Raw genomic sequence first — 19,824 nt, forward strand, 5'->3', positions numbered from 1 at the left:
GAAATGCTCATCTACTATGAACACTGGCTACGCCAACCCCCGGATGTAATGTCAACCCATTGGCGCCCTGCGATCATGTTACAGGGGTGCCGATGAGCGTGGTTAATGACGTGCTTCCGGCGTGCTCATGTTAAATGCCGGTGTCAGAGATTAACAGCGGTATTCAACATTTTAACAGCCACGGGTGGATCGAGATTCCACCTGCAGCTGTTAGGCACACATGACAGCTGATAAAATCAGTAGTCATGTGCCCAAAAAGACGAGGGATCCGGCGGGCTTCGTGTGCCATCTATGTGCTGTCCGTGTTTTTTTAAATAGATAAATTTTTATTAAGGAAAACAATTATAACATGACATCAAGCTATTATTCACATATAATCATATATTATTATGAACAAACCCCCCCCCCCCCTTCGAGACCCCCCTAGTGCCTTCCCCAATCCAAATACAATTATATAGTATGAACATCATCTATAACATTATGCATCCTCCCCACAAATCTAATTCCATTCTATCCATGGCTGCCATATGTGCTGTCCGTGTTTAGCATTGCATAGTATAAGCGAAGCTTTGTAATTTATTTATTTTGTTTACACATCCTTAAAAAACACTGATGGTAAAAACAAAGACACACTAATCCCAAAACACAGAATATACTAGTACCATTTTTTCATGTGTTTAAATACTGAACGTGTGAATCAGGTCTAAAGGGAACTAAAAGGAAAAGGATTGTCTAGCAACACCGGAAGCAACCTTCAGCTCTAAAAAGTACTGCATTGAGTCTGGATAGTTTTTCAGCCTTTGTATGTAAAAAATAATAATTTGCCTTTTCATTAATAGCAAGTATTGAAAATGGTTTAAAATTGAGACACTAAGGCTACTTTCACACTAGCATCGGACTCGGCCCGTCGCAGTGCGTCGGGCCGAGGTTCCGACGCTAGCAGTGAAACGGAGGCAGCGGATGCATTTTTCCTGCGCATCCGCTGCCCCATTGTAAGGTGCGGGGAGGTGGGGGCGGAGTTCCGGCCGCGCATGCGCGGTCGGAAAAAGCGGTCCGTCGGCAGCAAAAAACGTTACATGTAACGTTTTTTGCTCCCGGCGGTCCGCCACAACACGGCGCAACCGTCGCACGGCGGTTGCAATGTGTGTCAATGCGTCGCAATGCGTCGCTAATGTTAATCTATGGGGCAAAAACGCATCCTGCAAACAACTTTGCAGGATGCGTTTTTTCCCCTAAACTACGCATTGCGACGTATTGAAAAAAACGCCAGTGTGAAAGTAGCCTTAGAAGATTAGAAAGCTGCAGGACATTACACAATAAAGCTCTATCTACTGTTCACACGTGCAGCATTTTGGCTCCTGGCGCTGCACTGCAGTTATCAGGGAGTCACATAATTGTTGTATTTATACAATTATGCATTTTTCTCGTATTTTGCACCTACTTTGGCAGTTTTTGGAAGTGTTCTGAAAAAGAGCTATGGCTTACAAAAGCCTAAAAAGTAGTACCGTATATTAATTAATGTTATGCACGCTTTATTTGGCCCAAAATACTGGTGTAAAGTCTGTCAAGCTTAAGTTGAATAACCAGAAGTGTTCCATGTGTCACACTGCATGCGTCATTTTAATACATTTAGTGAAATGTAATACATTGTCGCCACCTTATACAAAACTATTGCCTTGCGTTGTATTTAGGCTGTGTGCACATGATGCGGAATTAGTTCGGATCCGCAGCGGATTTTTCCACGCAGAAGCGCTGCAGTTCTGCACAGTGATTTACAGTACAATGTAAATCAATTGGAAAAAAAAAAGCTGTGCTAATGGTGCGGAAAAATCCACATGAAACCGCTGTGGATCAAAAGAAGTAGCATGCTACTTCTTTTGTGCTGAACTGCAGCGTTTCTGACCCCTTCCATTATAGAAATCTGCAGGGGTAAAAAACTCAGAAAATCCGCATCAATTCCGCAACAAAATGCACATAAAATCCGCGGCAAATTCACACCTGCGTTTTCTGCCAGGAGATGCGGATTTTGTGCGGAAAATTCTGCACCCCAATCCACAACGTATGCACATAGCCTTACAAGTTATTACTAGATATACTAGTTATTATACTCTGATATTCTTGTTATTTAAGATGTGAAACCGAAGGCTTCAGCTGACAACTTTGAAGATTTGCTCTCTAGTCAAGGGTTCAATGCACACAAGGAGAGGAAAGGACCAAGAACTATTGCTGAAATGAGGAAAGAAGAAATGTCAAAAGAAATGGATCCTGAAAAATTAAAGGTGAGAAGAGTGGGGCAGATTTACTAATGAAAATGCATCAGAATTCTCAGTCTCAGATTCTTCCACGAGAGCTAGCTGCACCATTTCTATCCTCTCTGGAGTTCAGATAATTTTTGTAGTCCTGAAATAAGAAATCCCAACCTTTTGACTAATTGTTCCTTAAAAGGCTATTTTTTTTAATTTAAACCCTTTTCCAACATAGGAAGTAACAATACGTCCTACATTGGACCCCCATGTATGAGTCAGTGTGAGCACCCATGCTACCTGGCAGCTTGCTCTGATCCCTGCTGTTTAACCACTTACATACTGCTGTCAGCCACCCCACTGAAGGCCACCATGACTGTCATCTTAGTTCTCCTGTGAAGCCCATTCATCAGAGGATCGTAGATTAAAATCCCCTAAGGTTATGTTCATACAGTTTTTTGAGGATTTTTCTTTTCGGAGTGGATCCTCCTCAAAATCCTTCTTAACAGTATATGGACACAGAGCTTTCGTGGAGAATTTGTAGTGGAAACTCGCTAAATCCTCCTCAAAAATGCAAAACTCTTCAAAAACATTTTTTCCTAGTTTCCGCTCAAAAAACTCAGCAAGAAGCCTCATTGTGCACATACACAAAGGCTGCTTGGAAAACTCTTCCTATTTGGGACATACACTTTCCTGTTCATATGAAGTTTTGAGAGTCTTTTTTACTTAAGATGTTTTGAAAAACACTGGCTGGAAAAAGTGCATACTACTTCTTTGAAGCCGATCCTAAAGTAAACCTCCAAATTAGGCACATTCCAATAAAGGGTATATGCATATGATGTCTTTTTTGGGCCACCAAGTTTTTCTGTTCAGAGCCACTTCAGGAAACTGCCGGTGTCTTTTTCTTTACTTTCCATTATAGTGGCAAGCGGCTTCCTAGCAGAAGTAATCTGAAGAATGAACATGTTATTTGGTTTCTGAACCCTGATGCAGTTAAAAATAAGTAGCAAAAGTATTGGGAGAGTGAGAAGTATTGGAAAATCTAAAGGACTTGTCTGGTGAAAACAACTCATACTCACAGGATACTTATTGATCGTGGGAGTCTGACCACTGGGATCAGCAGGACGGGGAAATTTTATCCTCAATGGGGCACTTTTATCCTCATTAGGCAAGGATCACACATGCGAGAAATACGTCCGAGTCTCGCATGGTAATACCCGGCATTCCCGCCGTCACTCAGGAGTGGAGCGTGCGGCCGCATGTATTGCTATGCGGCCGACGCTCCGCTCCTGAGTGACGGTGGCAATGCCGGGTATTACCATGCGAGACTCAGACGTATTTGTCACATGTGTGTTCCCGGCCTAAGCATGGATCTGTGCATATTCCAGACTGCTGGAGCTGCCAGAAAAAGCCGAGCGCAGCACTCAGCAGCCCCATAGGAAATAAATGGAGCTAGAGTTGGATCTATGCACTGCTGTTTTATTGTAAAAGGAATAAAAGTGCCCAGTTATGTTGATCAATGCTGGTCTCAGCAGTGCGGTAAGATCCCCAAAATCTATCAGTTATCACCTATCTGTGGGTAGTTGATAACTTGTTTTTACCGGACAATCACTTTGGGTATGAATTCCTTTCGATTAATGTGCTAAAAACAGAAGTGAACTTCTAGCACCTTTTCACATTCTTCTAGTTCCTGATGTTCTTTTTTTATGCAACTTTTCTTATTTCATTCCACATTCATTCTTTCCATATACTTATCCATAAACACAGTTCATACCTAATATTTCTGGCCTGGTCTGCCCAGCTCCTTCTCAGATTAATGAGCCGCAGTTCTGTGTGTCATAGTGGGATGCAATTGTGTACCGCCAAAGGCAGCCTGGATGCCAATACAGTTGATAGCAATGATGAAAGAGGGAGCGTCAACTGATGCTTCCTCCTTCATCATTCTTCCTCAGCATCTGATGTCTCAGCTCAGTGGCCGAAATGATGTCCCCACATGCTATGCAATGAGGTCACTACGTCACTATGGAATGACATCACTATGCCTGCTGCACTCAGATGTGCGGCACTTCAGATCACACTATGCAAAGACGGAAACAGGGAGGAGAGGTGAGTATTTTTTTTTTTTTTAAATCAGTGAGTGCATTATACTATAAGAAAGACTATGGGGCCCATTAAACGATATGTAGGACTATGAGGAGTGCACTATACTACATGGAGGACTATGGGGAATGCATTATACTATGTGGATGACTATGGTGAGTGCATTGTAATGTTTGGAGGACTATGCAGAGTACATTATACTATATGAAAGACTATGAGGCTCATTATACTATATGGAGGACAATGGGGAGTGCATTGTACTATATGGATTACTATGGGGAGTGCATTGTACTGCATGGATGACTATGTGGAGTGCATTATACTATATAGAGGACTATGCAGAGTGCATTATACTATATGAAAGACTACGGGCCCATTATACTATATGGAGGACTATGGGGAGTGCATTATACTATGCGGATGACTATGGCGAGTGCATTGTACTGTTTGGAGGACTATGCAGAGTGCCTTATACTATATGAAAGACTATGGGGCCCATTATACTATATGGAGGACAATGGAGAGTGCATTATACTATATGGAGGACTATGAGGCCCATTATACTATATGGAGGATTATGGGGAGTGCATTATACTATATAGATGACTATGGGGAGTGCATTGTACTGTATTGAGGACTATGTGGAGTGAATCATACTATATTGAGGACTATGCAGAGTGCATTATACTATATGAAAGACTACGGGGCCCATTATACTATATGGAGGACTATGAGGCTCATTATACAATATGGGGGATTATGGGGAGTGCATTATACTATATGGATGACTTTGGGGAGTGCATTATCCTGTACGGAGGACTATGGGGAGTGCTTTATAGAATATAGATGAATGACTGTGGGGAGTGCATTATACTATATAGAGGACTTTGGGGAGTGCTTTATAGATTATAGATGAATGACTGGGGAGTGCATTATACTATATAGAGGACTATGGGGAGTGCATTATACTATTACTACTATTACTGGGATAGCACTTCAGCCTTGCAGTGCTGAGGTCCTGGGTTCAAATCCCACCAAGGACAACATATGCAAGGAGTTTGCATGTTCTTCCCGTGTCTTTGTGGGTTTCCTCTGGGTACTCCGGTTTCCTCCCACACCCCAAAGACATACTAAGAGTATCTAGATTGTGAGCCACAAAGGGGATATTTCCAATATACATGTAAAGGGCTGTGGAATTAATATGTGGTCCATTTTACTTCATGGAGGGCTGTGTGGGGGGATCCCAGTTGGGGGACCATACTGTTTTGGGGTCACCATACTTTTCCAGGGGAGTTGAGGTGGGGTACAGTAGGGTAATCATACTGTGCGTGTGGAGGAATTCACTGTGGGGGTATCATACAGTGTTTGTGTGACACTTTTGTTGGCATCATACTTTATGGGTTCAATGATGGGGGACTCTAGGGCTTCAGTACGAGTAAAATTACTTTGCAGAGGCTACAAAGTTGTGACATATGCTCTTTTGTGACCCCGACAAATATTTTTTCTTGTTTGGGAGGGGAGGGGACAATTAGAACTTCAGCTATGGGGCCCCATGATTTTTATTTACACCCCTGGTGGGACGGTGATGCCATATTCCTTGAGAATTGTAATATAAAATTCCATTTTCTATTGCAGATCTTAGACTGGATTGAAGGTAAAGAGCGAAACATCCGAGCGTTGCTCTCTACCATGCACACTGTGCTTTGGGCAGGGGAAACCAAGTGGAAACCAATCAGCATGGCAGATCTGGTCACCCCGGAACAAGTTAAAAAAGTATACCGGAAAGCTGTGTTAGTGGTTCACCCAGACAAAGTAAGTACTAGCTACTCTCATTATGTTTTCTTCCCTTTATTCCAAGAGCCATAACAATTTTTCCTTGTAGATAGTTAAGGGAAGCTTATTTTTGGGGGGACAACTTTAATTTTTAAATTACACCATTCACTTGAAAAATATTTGGAATTGAGAGTCTACTATCTACTGACTAACACAGTACAAAGCTATATATCTTTCCACCATTCAGTTGACCATACAATATACTGGAAAGCACTAAACAAATTCTTAGTGGGGAGAGATGGTGAAAAAATAATTCCTTCATTTTTTGTTATATTTTTACGGCGTTCATTGTACAATAAAAAGGATCTGGCAACATGATTCTCCAGATTAGTACAAATACGGCGATAACAAACAAACTGACATAAGCAAATATTTTAATTCTTTAAAAAAATTCAGAACCGTTTAAAAGAATAATTGGATCTGTGTCGCTATATTCTAACTTCTGTAACTTTATTATTTTTCCTTTGATGGAGCTCTGTGCGGGCTAGATTTGTATCTCTGCAATGGTGTGCTGTTAAACAAGGCCAGCAGACGGTGAGAGGGCACATGGGGAAACTTCCCAGCACTCAATGAATCAGTGTAATTGGATACGGCCATCAATAGCGTTTGTGTTGAAAATCTGCATCTATAGTAACAAAGCTACATCTGCTCTGGTGCATGGTCCCAGGAATTCAATATGTCATTTTTAAAGTCCTCATAGTATAACAACTGCTGTCTAATGAACATTTACAGGGGTAGACAAGCAGCTGCCAAACCCTTCTGGCACTAACTTATCCTCCATAGGGATAAAGGATCGAATATACTAAAATTCAAAATGCCAAGTCCTTATTTCTCTCGCACGACCATATACACCAACTATAGGTCATCAATTTCAGATTAGTGGGGGTCCGACACAATGACATCGCACCCCCACTATTAGCTGTTATTTGTTCCTTTGGCAGACAGAAAAGGATGGTTTTAACACAGCTGCACTGTGCAGCGCCTTTCAATGTGTCAGCGCCAGGTATTGCGGTATTCTTTCTGTTCGTAGCTGTTCTGCAGTACCTGGCAGCTTCTGTTTCACCTTAAATGGAGCTGCGCTTTGTAATTCAAAGGGCCTAATTCATCAAGTTATTTTGACAGTTTTCTAACACATCTTGAAATGTCGAAAAATGTTTGCAGAACAAATATTTTGCGACTTTTGACATAGTTACTCCCGTCTCGGCCAGCTGTGCCCAAGTGGGCAAAGCTTGGGTAAGTCATGGCATGACAAAGCCTGCTCAGCAAATACATAAAAAAAAATTACACCACTTTAGTGTATAAATTACACCAGAATTGTACTCTAGTCTCTTACTGGAGTAACATTTCTGGCAAAGATGCATGGCAGTTGTAAGATGCATCTAATTGATTAAGAGGAGAGTGCCTTTTAATTAGGTGCAAGTTATTCCAGGGGTGTCTTCACTTAGACTGGGGTGCATAGCGCCTGTCACGGAGATACCGGGACAGTGAGGAGCCAGAAGACCGCAGCATCTGATTACTCCTACTCCAGCGCTGAGGAAAAACACTTCTCCTTCATTTTAAATGTGCTCTAGCACAGCTGTGCTCGATAAGCCACTCCTTACCCCCTTATAATCTGGGCTCTGTTACAAATCCTTGTCAGAGCAAACATTTGCTGCAAGGCTAACGGAGGGAGAAGAGTTCTTCTGAAAAGGAGAGTTGGAGGAGTCATCAGTGACTGTTGCTTGGTTTGTTTGTGTGGTAATTCCTTATCCTTCTCTATTTTGATTTATTCCCCTACCTCCATGCCCCGGTGCATTCCTCTGTTATATGTGAGTGAATATTTTGTATGCCTGGAGCTTTCTGTTAAGCCTTGTTTTGGTTGCCTTGTTTGTCGGGTTGGTGTACTACGGTGCACAGTAGCGCCCCCTCTTCCCTGGGTGAGGGAAGAGAACAGACGGAGGGCTGACTCAGGAGATAAGGCAAGGTTAGAGGCCCCAGCATCTTCACCTTCAGAAGTATCCCTGGGAATAGGGTGTGCTAGGGCTCCCCCTAGTGTTAGGGACAGGGAAGGAGCCCCTGGAACCTGATCACCCGACAGTTGTGTCATGACAGCGCCAGTGTTAATGAATGGGGCTAAGGGTACCGTCACACAGTGGCGCTTTGGTCGCTAGGACGGCACGATCCGTGACGTTCCAGCGATATCCTTACGATCTCGCTGTGTCTGACACGCTACTGCGATCAGGGACCCCGCTGAGAATCGTACGTCGTAGCAGATCGTTTGAAACTTTATTTCGTCGCTGGATCTCCCGCTGACATCGCTGAATCGGCGTGTGTGACGCCGATTCAGCGATGTCTTCACTGGTAACCAGGGTAAACATCGGGTTACTAAGCGCAGGGCTGAGCTTAGTAACCCGATATTTACCCTGGTTACCAGTGTAAATGTAAAAAAAAAAAAAAAAACACTACATACTTACATTCCCGGTGACTGGTGAGCGCCGGCCAGCCGTAAAGTACAGCGGTGACGTCACCGCTCTGCTTTAGTGTGACGGTACCCTAAAAGTGTTCATATCTGGCTGACACCAGAACAAATAACAGCTCAGATCTGATATTGTTGACCTTTCAGAAGTGTTGTGACCAGACAACCCCTTTAAGTCTTAACCCATAACACAACAAAAGCCATTGAATATGTATCATTAGGTGTTGAGTTACATTTTTCTGCATTCGAGATATGTATCTGCATTGTGATATCTTTGTCCCTTTGTGACCTTCTTCACAGCATCATGGGGCATGTAGTTTTCAGCAGTGCTGCATGCAGATAGCAACGTCTGCAGTCCAAAGGCCAAACAGTTTGTCTAATCTAATCAGCAAGTTACATAAAGAACAAGGGAAGAATATTTTTAACACTGTAGCTATGTAAAGGTTTGGTTCACATCTGCCTATGCATAAACGTGTCTGCAGGAGTTTCCCTTTAATGCCTTTGTGTTTATTTCACAGGCCACTGGGCAGCCCTACGAGCAATATGCAAAGATGATCTTTATGGAGCTGAATGACGCCTGGTCAGAATTTGAGAATCAAGGACAGAAAGCGTTATACTAATCTACATATCTCCCCCTTATCTTCTGTGCAGTATAACATCCATCCACGAAAGTGACGGACCTTCCCTGGTTTTCTCTACAAACCTCAATATTTCCATTTATCTCGTGTGTTAGGGCGAATGTTGTTGACATGGATATCCTTTTGAGAACAAACATTTGCACTCAACGTGTAGCAGTAAATATCGCTGTCTTAAGTTCCTCTCCTTAGTGTTTTATTTATTTTGATAATTTATTGAATTATTTATAAAGTGGATTTCAATTAAAATCCTCTGGAGTTGAAAGCGTTAACTTAAACACAAGTGACAGCTCTTGTCCGTGGTATGTGCCTGTATTATTTTTTTTTATGAATACGGATTCCCCTATACCCTGCCCAAACACAAAGGAATAACATATTTTACAGGTTTCTGGAGGAAGAAAATGTATGTTGAACTCACTTCACTTCACCTAATGCCACCTCTGTTTTTAAGAAAACAGCAATGTTGTGATTTGCATTACTACACATAAACTACAAGATATACACCTCTGTGAAGACCACCAAAATGTCAAAAATCACAAGCAAATACAAGTCCTTCAGTCATGCTCTTCTATAGCATTTTTAAATATTATATTAAACCATTATAAAGTTATATCTGATAATTTATTCTCACTTGATAACTCGTAAAGGCCGCAATTACAGCTCGAGTAGGGATTACTATATCATTATCCTCAGAGGAAACCTGTCACATTTAACACGGTGTCCAACATATGGCAGGTGGAGCTGTGCGGATTAATGTTTGGCTCTGTAGGAAAAGCTTCAGAATAACTTTTATTTTATTCACTTAAATTCCGCAGCTGGTCCTGAGCTTATGAGTTATAATAAGCTATGAGCTTATAATAAGTTAGACTGCTTTCTGGACTTCTAAACTCAAATTTAGTAAAGATTTAAATAAAAAAAGCAAGATAGACCGGTCTCATGAAATTGTGAAACACGCACCTTGCCCATATTGCAATATATATATCATTAGCATAGGTCAGGAATCCCGGCGTTGGGCTGGAAATTCCAACCAGAGTATGGTATGTGTTTCACATTTGTGTACAACCAGCTGTGTACTGATTTTTTCCTCCATACTATATATCATTCTGCTTGTCTCTTCCTGCTGTCCGCAACTGCCTAGTTGCAATTTAAAGACGTCATCCTGGACCATTTTTTTTTTTTTACTATGGACCAAAAAAAACTATCAGGCAGGTAGTTGCTAACAGAGGCAACTACCTCCCTGCTCCACATCAACAGAGCAGCTCTTCTTCTTCCAGGCTGCTCTGTTGACAGGGATGACTGATGGCGTCATGCTGATTGACAGCCGGCTTCCAACAGTTAGGCAATGGGGAGCCGCCTGTCTATCAGCATGATGTAAGCAGTCATTCCGCCTCAACAGAACAGAATGGATGAGAATCTGCAGCTTTGTCGACATGGCGTCAGCAGAAGGCACAACAGGCAGGTAGGTAACAATTACCTGCCTGTTAGTTCTTCAGTGCATAGTGAAAAAATGTTATAGTCTTGGATGACCCCTTTAATAGGCGAGTGGGTGATAGTGATATTTCAGTGCACATCTAGGACGTCTTGTTTGTCCAGGAGCGAAGCTTGGTGACAATCATTGCGGGAACTATAATGGGGCCATGTTGATTCTTACCCAAGTTGAATACAATTTCTTTTTCCAATCTGTAGAGAAGGACATCTCAAGGTTTTTTCAGTGTGATTTTATCGATACAGGTGGACTTGTTTTTTATGTCTCCATACTGTAATTATTTTTTCCAGTTTTTTTTATTATTCTATGTAATATTGTCAAGATGTTGGGTTCCACTTTTTATGCAAAACTGAAAGTTGTAAAAAAATACACCCCCCAAAAAAATACAATGAAGTTAAAACCACAATTAATGATTATACGGTCTGTAGACTGTATTGAGCTTCTGAACAAACATTTGCTTGTCTTCTTTACCTGGAATGTGAATTCTTCTCCTTTCATTTGTTAATGACCGGTTCATTATTTATGTTTGTAGATATTCTTGTGTGTTCTGAGAGCCAGTGATAGAGTGACTTGTCATAGTACTTTAATTTTCACTCAGCTTAGACTCGTTGCCCGGTCTCATAGCTTTAGCATTGTGTAATAAAGTTTCAATTTCAACTCCTAACTAAAAAATGGTTTTGTCATCTCAAAAAAAAAAAAAGATAGCGACATAACTGTTTAACATTTTTCAAAAGATTTATTTTCATGCTTGTTTGTGGTTTAAAGCGATTAAACATGCATTTTTTTCTTATGAAAGAGCTTTTCGTATTATTACGATGTGGATCGTTTGGTGGTAATTTTTTTTTCCAATGGTTAAAGTAGATGCAAAGCTTACCTGTTATTTCCATTCGTGTTATCAGCAGATGCATTATCCATGGATCCACGCAGCTATGCTTGGCGACTCCTAGTTCATCTCATTGTCTTAGGTTACGAGCCTGTTTCTGCTAAAAAGACACATGCAAATCCTGAATCAAAAATGGAAAGTGCAGACATAAGGAGGGCTGATGAGATCTACTGTAAAAGAACAGGGCATCTAATACATGCAATTATTGCAACAACGTACAGTCAAAGACGAAAGTAACATCAACATTTATGCACATGTATAAAATTCTTGTACTGAACGATCACTTTAATCGGCACTCAGGATCAGAATGTTTGGGCAGATTAGCTCATGCATTATAGTCTTTAACTTCCAGATGGATGGAGGTATTTTATCAACAGTACTATGTAAAAGCAATAGGTATAGGCCGGAGTCACACTACCGTATAACAAGTCTATGGGTGCGAGTGAAACATCACACAGCACTCGGATATCACCCGAGTGCAGTGCGATATACGCCAGCACCGGCAGCAGAGGAGATGGAGAAATTATTTACTCTGTCTCCTCCGCAGCTGTACTCCGATTCTGTTATTCGAGAGGATCGAACTACAGTAGCATGAAACTCGGCTCCTCTCGCAATAGAGCAGGAGTCAAGGGTCATTAGCATATTGCATAAGATGCTATACGCTAGTGTGACACCAGCCATAGAGAGAGACAATGTGAAAGTCAAGTGGATGAACCGATCTTACAAATTTGTTAAGGGAATACTAGAATTATAGTACAGACTGATGTTGAATGAGAGGAAACGGGGAACTAACTATATAACAATGGGGACATCCATGGTAGACTCTATAAGAATGTAAAAGAAAGCATGTGAGTCCTACATCCTCCACCCAATGATAAAGAATGCTTGTGAGTTCTACTTCCTCCATTCCCTCATATAGCTTGTAAGCCTGTGAGTTCTAGTTCCTGACTCACATACAAAGAAAGCCTGAGTCCTACTTCCCCCACCTACTCATGGAGAAAGGCTGTGAGTCCAACTACAACCTCCATCTCAGAGAACGCCTGTGAGCTCAACTTCCACCACCCACTCAGTGAAAGCCTGTGAGTTGCACTTTCGCCACTTACAGAGAAAGTGACGGAGTCCTATTTCCACCATCCACTCAAAGAAAGCCTGTGAGTCCAGTTTCCACCACTCACTCAGAAAGCCTGTGAGTCCTACTTCCGCCAATCACTTACAAAAAAAGCCTGAGGCCTACTTTCCCCATCCACTCATAGAAATAGCCTGAGTCCTACTTCCCTTACCAATTCACAAAGCCTTTGAGTTCTACTTCCACAACCAACTTACAGAAAGCCTGGAGTCCAATTTTCCCCACCGAATTCATAGAAAAAGCCTGTGATTCCTGCTTCCCCCTCATAGAGAAAGCCTGAGTCCTGCTTCATCCGTCTATGAGTGGGTTGGGTTCACAGAGTGAGTGGGAGAATCAGGACTCACAGGCTTTCTTTATGAGTGGATATGGGGAAGTAGAACTCACCGGCATTTTCTATGGTCTATGAGTGGGTGTGGAAAGTAGAACATGGTGTATTTCTATGAGTAGTTGGGGAAGTAGGACTTAGAGGATTTCACCATAAATAGGTGGTGGAAGCAGGACTCCCAGGTTTTCTCTATGAGTGGACAGGGGAAGCAAGATGCTCAGGCTATATTTATGAGGTGTGAGAAGATAGGAGAAGTAGGACTCAGGTTCTCCCTATGAATGGGCAGGAAAGCAGGACTCGTAAGCTTTCTCTATGAGTAAGTATGGTGATGCAGAATTTCTCTGTGTGCGTGGAGTAAGCAAGACTCACAGACTTTCCTCGTGTATCCATACAGAATTAAGGGGGTTTTCCAGGCAGACAATTTTGTTGGCTTATCGTATGGATAGCTCTTTTTAGCCACAAAAATCATAATAGTAACGAGGGATAACTTGATCGAATCCATAGGATAGGTAATCAATATGAGATTTGTGGGGTTTAGATTGTGGCATCATTGTATGTCATATAAGATTGGTGAGGATTAGACACTTGGTACCCCCACTGACTTCAAAACCGCTCTAGCAGCCACCAGATGTAAACACATTCAACGGAGCTGCTCGGTGCAGCCCCATTTAATGTGTAGCAGCCGCCGCCAGGTACTGCAGCAAGGCTCCTATGCTCTTGATTCTTGTAACTCTGTTTTCAGCAGATCGGACCCTCGAAGATCTAATGTTAATGTCCCATCCTATAGATAGCTCATTAATAATTTGCGTCTGGACAACCCCTTTCATTTAGTTTTACATGAAAATACAAAATCAAATCATAGAAACTTTACATCCAAGAGCTCAGCGTCTTCTCGTCTATTCTATGCTCCTCTTTGATAGGAGACCTGACAGATCACAAACTTCTTCCTGCATACTTATAAACATGCCATTTTCATCACTTGAATCTACATGTTAGCAACCGTAATAATATCACAAGTTCAGAAAATCAGCTTTGCATGCGACAAATAATCCCTGCAGAGTTTAATTAAAAGCTAATCAGATAAGAAAAAGTGTTAAGGGAAATTAAGAGTACTTTCTCATGGCAACAATGCAGATCCGCCTAAAGTAATAATCTTACCAACTACAATGCAGAGCAGCAGTTTTCATCCTGTGACTAACTGTTGCGAAACTACAACAGCCATCATGTGCTGAAAGCCACAAGCATCTTCTATAATGCAAGAGTTTTAATATAAAAGTATAGTAGCGCCACTGTGCCAGAATAAAGAGACTCTGATTTTCATCAGATAGTCCTGGATTCAATAAAAAGTAAAACTAGCAATATCAATGAGACATGTTTTGGGCTCGGTGTAGCACAATGTTGGCTCTTTGAAACAAGTATTATAAGGCATCCTATCTACCAGGTAATCACGCAGAATAGCTGCTATGAGCATCAACAACTAGTAGGGCCCATCTCAACAAAAAGGTAAGATACAGCCAGTAGGGAACCATGGATAATAGGGAGATGGACAATTGAAAGGGTCCCTATAGATTGTTGCTACACTCCCTCCTGTTTGCTTTATAACTACGACATATCACTATATGCAGAGGCGTAGCTAGGGTTTTGGTTCGGGGGGGTGGAACTTCTGAGCGAGCCCCTAACCAGGTAACCTTGATTACAACTGGGTGACGCACCTTAATAGTGGAGGAGAACCTCAGCAGATGACTGCGCTGTTACTGAAGATAATCTACTATATAATTGTCTAAGGGTCACTTCCGTCTGTCTGTCTGTCCTTCTGTCACGGTTATTCATTCGCCTATTGGTCTCGCCAGCTGCCTGTCATGGCTGCCGCGACCAATCAGCGACGGGCACAGTCCGGAAGAAAATGGCCGCTCCTTATTCCCCGCAGTCAGTGCCCGTCGCCCGCAGTCAGTGCCCGTCGCCCGCATACTCCCCTCCGGTCACCGCTAACACAGGCATCAATAGTAAAAAAAATAATTTAAAAAAAACCTGCTATACTCACCCTCCGTTGCCGCTCGCGCCGGCCGCCATCCTCCGTTGCAGGTTCCGGTGGCAGGACCTGCCGTGACATCACGGTCATGTGACCGCGACGTCATCACAGGCCCTGCGCTACAAAAACCTGCCATGACGTCACGGTCATGTAACCGCGACGTCATCACAGGTCCTGTGCTGATACCAACCCTGGGACCGGAAGCTGCCGTGGACTACAAGGGCTCCCTCGGAAAGGTGAGTATACGTTTATTTTTTAACCTGTGACAAACCTGCCTGGGCAATATACTACGTAGCTGGGCAATATACTACGTGACTGGCCAATATACTACGTGCCTCTGTGCTGTATACTACTTCGCTGTGCAATATACTACGTGGCCCTGTGCTGTATACTACGTCACTGGGAAGTATACTACGTAACTGGGCAATATACTACGTGGCTCTGTGCTGTATACTACGTTGCTGTGCAATATACTACGTCACTGGGCAATATACTACGTGGCTCTGTGCTGTATACTACGTCACTGGGCAATATACTACGTCACTGGGCAATATTCTACGTCACTGGGCAATATTCTACGTCACTGGGCAATATACTACGTCACTGGGCAATATACTACGTCACTGGGCAATATACTACGTCGCTGGGCAATATACTACGTCGCTGGGCAATATACTACGTCGCTGGGCAATATACTACGTCGCTGGGCAATATACTACGTGGCTGGGCAATATACTACGTGGCTGGGCAATATACTACGTGGCTGGGCAATATACTACGTGGCTGGGTGCAATATACTACGTGGCTGGGTGCAATATACTACGTAGCTGGGCAATATACTATGTGCCTCTGTGCTGTATACTACTTCGCTGTGCAATATACTACGTGGCTCTGTGCTGTATACTACGTCACTGGGAAGTATATTACCTCACTGGGCAATATACTACGTGGCTCTGTGCTGTATATTACGTCACTGGGCAATATACTACGTCACTGTGCAATATACTACGTGGCTCTGTGCTATATACTACGTCGCTGTGCAATATACTACGTGGCTCTGTGCTGTATACTACGTCGCTGTGCAATATACTACGTCACTGGGCAATATACTACGTCACTGGGCAATATACTACGTGGCTCTGTGCTGTATACTATGTCACTGGGAAATATACTATGTGGCTGCGCAATATACTACGTCACTAGGCAATATACTACGTAACTGGGCAATATACTACGTCGCTGGGCAATATACTACATCACTGGGTTGGGCAATATACTACGTGTCTCAGCAATATACTACGTCACTGGGCAATATACTACGTGTCTGGGCAATATACTACGTGTCTGGGCAATATACTACGTGTCTGGGCAATATACTACGTGGCTGGGCAATATACTACGTGGCTGGGCAATATACTACGTGGCTGGGCAATATACTACGTGGCTGGGCAATATACTACGTGGCTGGGCAATATACTACGTGGCTAGGCAATATACTACGTGGGCTGTGCAATATACTACATGGACATACATATTCTAGAATACCCGATGCGTTAGAATCGGGCCACCATCTAGTCTCTATATAACGACCAACATGCATATTACCGCCATATGGTCAGTGGTAGATACCAGCCCTACAGTTACAGAAAATGACTTACGACTGACGTTCTTTCCGATAGAATTGTTCATTTTTCCCGTCTTTTCCATCTGGCCCAGACCAACATGACAACTTCTTCCAGCCAGGACTCGGCTGAAGAGAATACAACAAAGACACGTTTCACTTCTCATATTCCAGCCATCACCATCTATTCCCAACCTGCACAAACCCCTCATCCTGCTGATATCCCAATACTGAGCCACTGCTGCCGTATGTGTCCCTATTACGGCACCTGCTGTGTGGTTCTCTGCGCCTTCTAAATTCTAAAGCAACCCTCTATAATATAGTAATGCCGGGTTCAAGTGCCCTAGAAAACAGTGCCCATATTTTGCCCTCTAGAAAGTAATAATGCCCTGTGTGCCCCTTTGATAGTCACAGAAACCTGAGTTCCCCTATAACAATAAGTGCCCACTTTACATTTAATAATGTCCCGAGTCTGCCCCCTGTACAGCTCCAATATACACAGTATAATGCCCCCTCGCTGTATAGTACCAAACACACAGTATACTGACCCCTTAGTAGCCTCCAAACTGTATCATGGCCCCTTCACTGTAATCCTCACACTGTATGATGGCCCCTAGATAGCCTCCATATAGTATAATGCATCAGATAGTCCTAAATGTAGTATAATGCACTCCCCATAAGCCTCCATATAGTATATTGCACTCCCCATAGGCCTACTATATATTGTAAGGGCAGCACGGTGGCTCAGTGGATCAGTGGATAGCACTGCAGCCTTGCAGCACTGGGGTCCTGGGTTCTAATCCCACCTTGGACAACATCTGCAAGGAGTTTGTATAGTATAATGTATTTGCGTGGGTTGCGTGGGTTTCCTCCGGGTTCTCCAGTTTCCTCCCACATTCCAAAGACATCCTGATAGGGAATTTAGATTGTGAGCCCCATCGGGGACAGCGATGAAAATGTGTGCAAACTGTAAAGCTGGGTTCACACTGTGTCAATGGTGTCCGTTAGACGGACGTTACACCGCAGCATAAACACAGTGTAACGTAGTCCGTTACGGCCGCCATTGACTGTAATGTCGGACGCATTGCTAGCGCACGCCCACAATGGCTGCAGCGTTTCTGGGTCCGTCACTGCTAGCGCAGATAGAGCTAGCAGATGCTCTATCTGCACTAGCGCGATGCAAACGCCGGCACCTGCGCTAACAGCAGCCCGTTAGCGTATGTGCTGAACGGGCTGCTGCTAACGCAATGTGAACTTAGCCTAAAGTGCTGCGGAATATGTTAGCGCTATATAAAAATAAAGATTATTATTGTATACAGGCGTCTGTGGGAGAGAGGGGGAGAGGGAAAAGTTGGAGCTTGACACGCTGAGACATATATAATAAGCCGTTGCAATTGAATATAGCTGGTGGGTGCCGTACCTGTTGGTGAAAGGCACCCATAGGCAGACTCTATAGCACAAGGCAGCACCACATAGGCAGACCCTATAGTATAAAGCAGCACCCCCATAGGCAGACCCGGTAGTATAAGGCAGCACCCCCATAGGCAGACCCGGTAGTATAAGGCAGCACCCCCATAGGCAGACCCTGTAGTATAAGGCAGCACCCCCATAGGCAGACCCTGTAGTATAAGGCAGCACCCCCATAGGCAGACCCTGTAGTATAAGGCAGCACCCCTATAGACAGACCCATATAGTATAAGGCAGCACCCCCATAGGCTGACCCTGTATTATAAGGCAGAACCCCAATAGGCTGACCCTGTAGTATAAAGCAGCATCCCACAGGCAGACCCAGTAGTATAAGACAGAACCCCATAGGCAGACCCTGTAGTATAAGGCAGCACCCCTAGAGGCAGACCCTGTAGTATTAGGCAGCCCCCATAAAAAATAAATACTCACCTCTCTTCCTCCCGCAGCTCTGAGCGCCTGCTCATCTCCTGACAGCAGGCGCCGGTTAGTGACGACATTGCGCCCGTTGTCAGTGTCTGTGTCGGTGACGTCAAACGCTGAGAGGGGGATAATGGGAGAAGGCGTGTAGCGCTCCTCCCATCAATGCGATCAGCTGTATCGGCTAAATGCCGCTACAGCTGACGTTGTGATGACAGGTGGGGGGTCCACTGCTGGCACCGGGGCCGCCCACGGCTGGGCAGGTTAGCCTTCAAAGAAGACAGATTTAACCTATATATTGCCAAACTATGGTACTAAAGTATAAGGGACTAAAAATTGTAAAAATAAATAAATAAAAATTGTTAAAAAAAATAAATAATTCTAATCATTTTTTTTCCTCATTGAAATATATAAATATAAACATATTTGGTATTGTTGCGTCCGGAAACGTCCAGACTATCAAAATATAAAATTAACCCGAGGAAAAAAAAAATCAAAAAAAAAAAAAAAAAAAAAAATCGCTGTTTTCCACTCGCACTTCTCTAAAAAAAAACACACAATAAAAAACGATAGCTACTTCGCATGTCGTCAAAGTTGGTATCGATAAACTCATCAGCTCGACGCGCAAAAATCAAACCCTCACCCAGCTCCGTCCATGGAAAAATAAAAATGTTATCGCCGTAATGGTACCGACCTGGAGAATCGTGTTACCAGGATATTCTTACCATACATTTCCCCCCCCCCAAAAAAAAATACAAACAAAAATGTTCAAAAATAATAGGTGTTTTTTTATTATTTTACCATTTTTGTGCCCTAAAATACTTACAAATGAAAAATGACAAATCTGCAGCCGAGAGGTCACAGGAAAAACATGGATGAGGTAACTGGAGGCTTCCCACAAAGCAGCTGACTGCTCGACGTCACACAGCGCTGTCTCTCTGAGGAAAAGATGAACGTCCAATAGAAATGCACGTCTTTGTCAAGCCACTCCTATCTTCCAATCAAAAATCGGCATAATCTTCCTGACGCGCTCCTCTTGACCAATCAGAACGTTCTCTCTCGTAATCTGCCCTCTCTCACTATGATTTCACAGCAACTGAAGGGGGAAAAAAAACTACAAAGTAGGAAGGCGGGAGATCAGACCGGCCAATCAGGACCTATGTTACATGACTGACAGGTGAATGTGACCAATCGCAGTGCAGCG

General features: G+C 43.1%; 1 protein-coding gene across 6 annotated transcripts in view; it reads left to right on the forward strand.

The window, feature by feature from the left end:
- Positions 1 to 11,566, forward strand: part of DNAJC6 (DnaJ heat shock protein family (Hsp40) member C6) — a 69,229-nt gene extending 57,663 nt beyond the window's left edge. For 3 of the 6 annotated variants that reach the window (XR_011315103.1, XR_011315104.1, XR_011315102.1), the window contains 4 exons: positions 2,131 to 2,279; positions 5,979 to 6,155; positions 9,150 to 9,669; positions 10,979 to 11,544. Coding sequence is in view for 3 of the 6 variants with exons in the window: in XM_069738205.1 (XP_069594306.1) it covers positions 2,131 to 2,279; positions 5,979 to 6,155; positions 9,150 to 9,251 (428 nt within the window). In the remaining 3 variants the exon portion in view is untranslated. Of the gene's footprint in view, positions 1 to 2,130; positions 2,280 to 5,978; positions 6,156 to 9,149 lie in introns of all 6 variants that reach the window. The other 3 variants (XM_069738205.1, XM_069738204.1, XM_069738203.1) reach the window with 1 other exon arrangement.
- The last annotated feature ends 8,258 nt before the right edge of the window (positions 11,567 to 19,824 follow it).

Source organism: Ranitomeya imitator, chromosome 8 (genome assembly GCF_032444005.1).
Source record: "Ranitomeya imitator isolate aRanImi1 chromosome 8, aRanImi1.pri, whole genome shotgun sequence".
Classification (NCBI taxonomy): domain Eukaryota; kingdom Metazoa; phylum Chordata; class Amphibia; order Anura; family Dendrobatidae; genus Ranitomeya; species Ranitomeya imitator.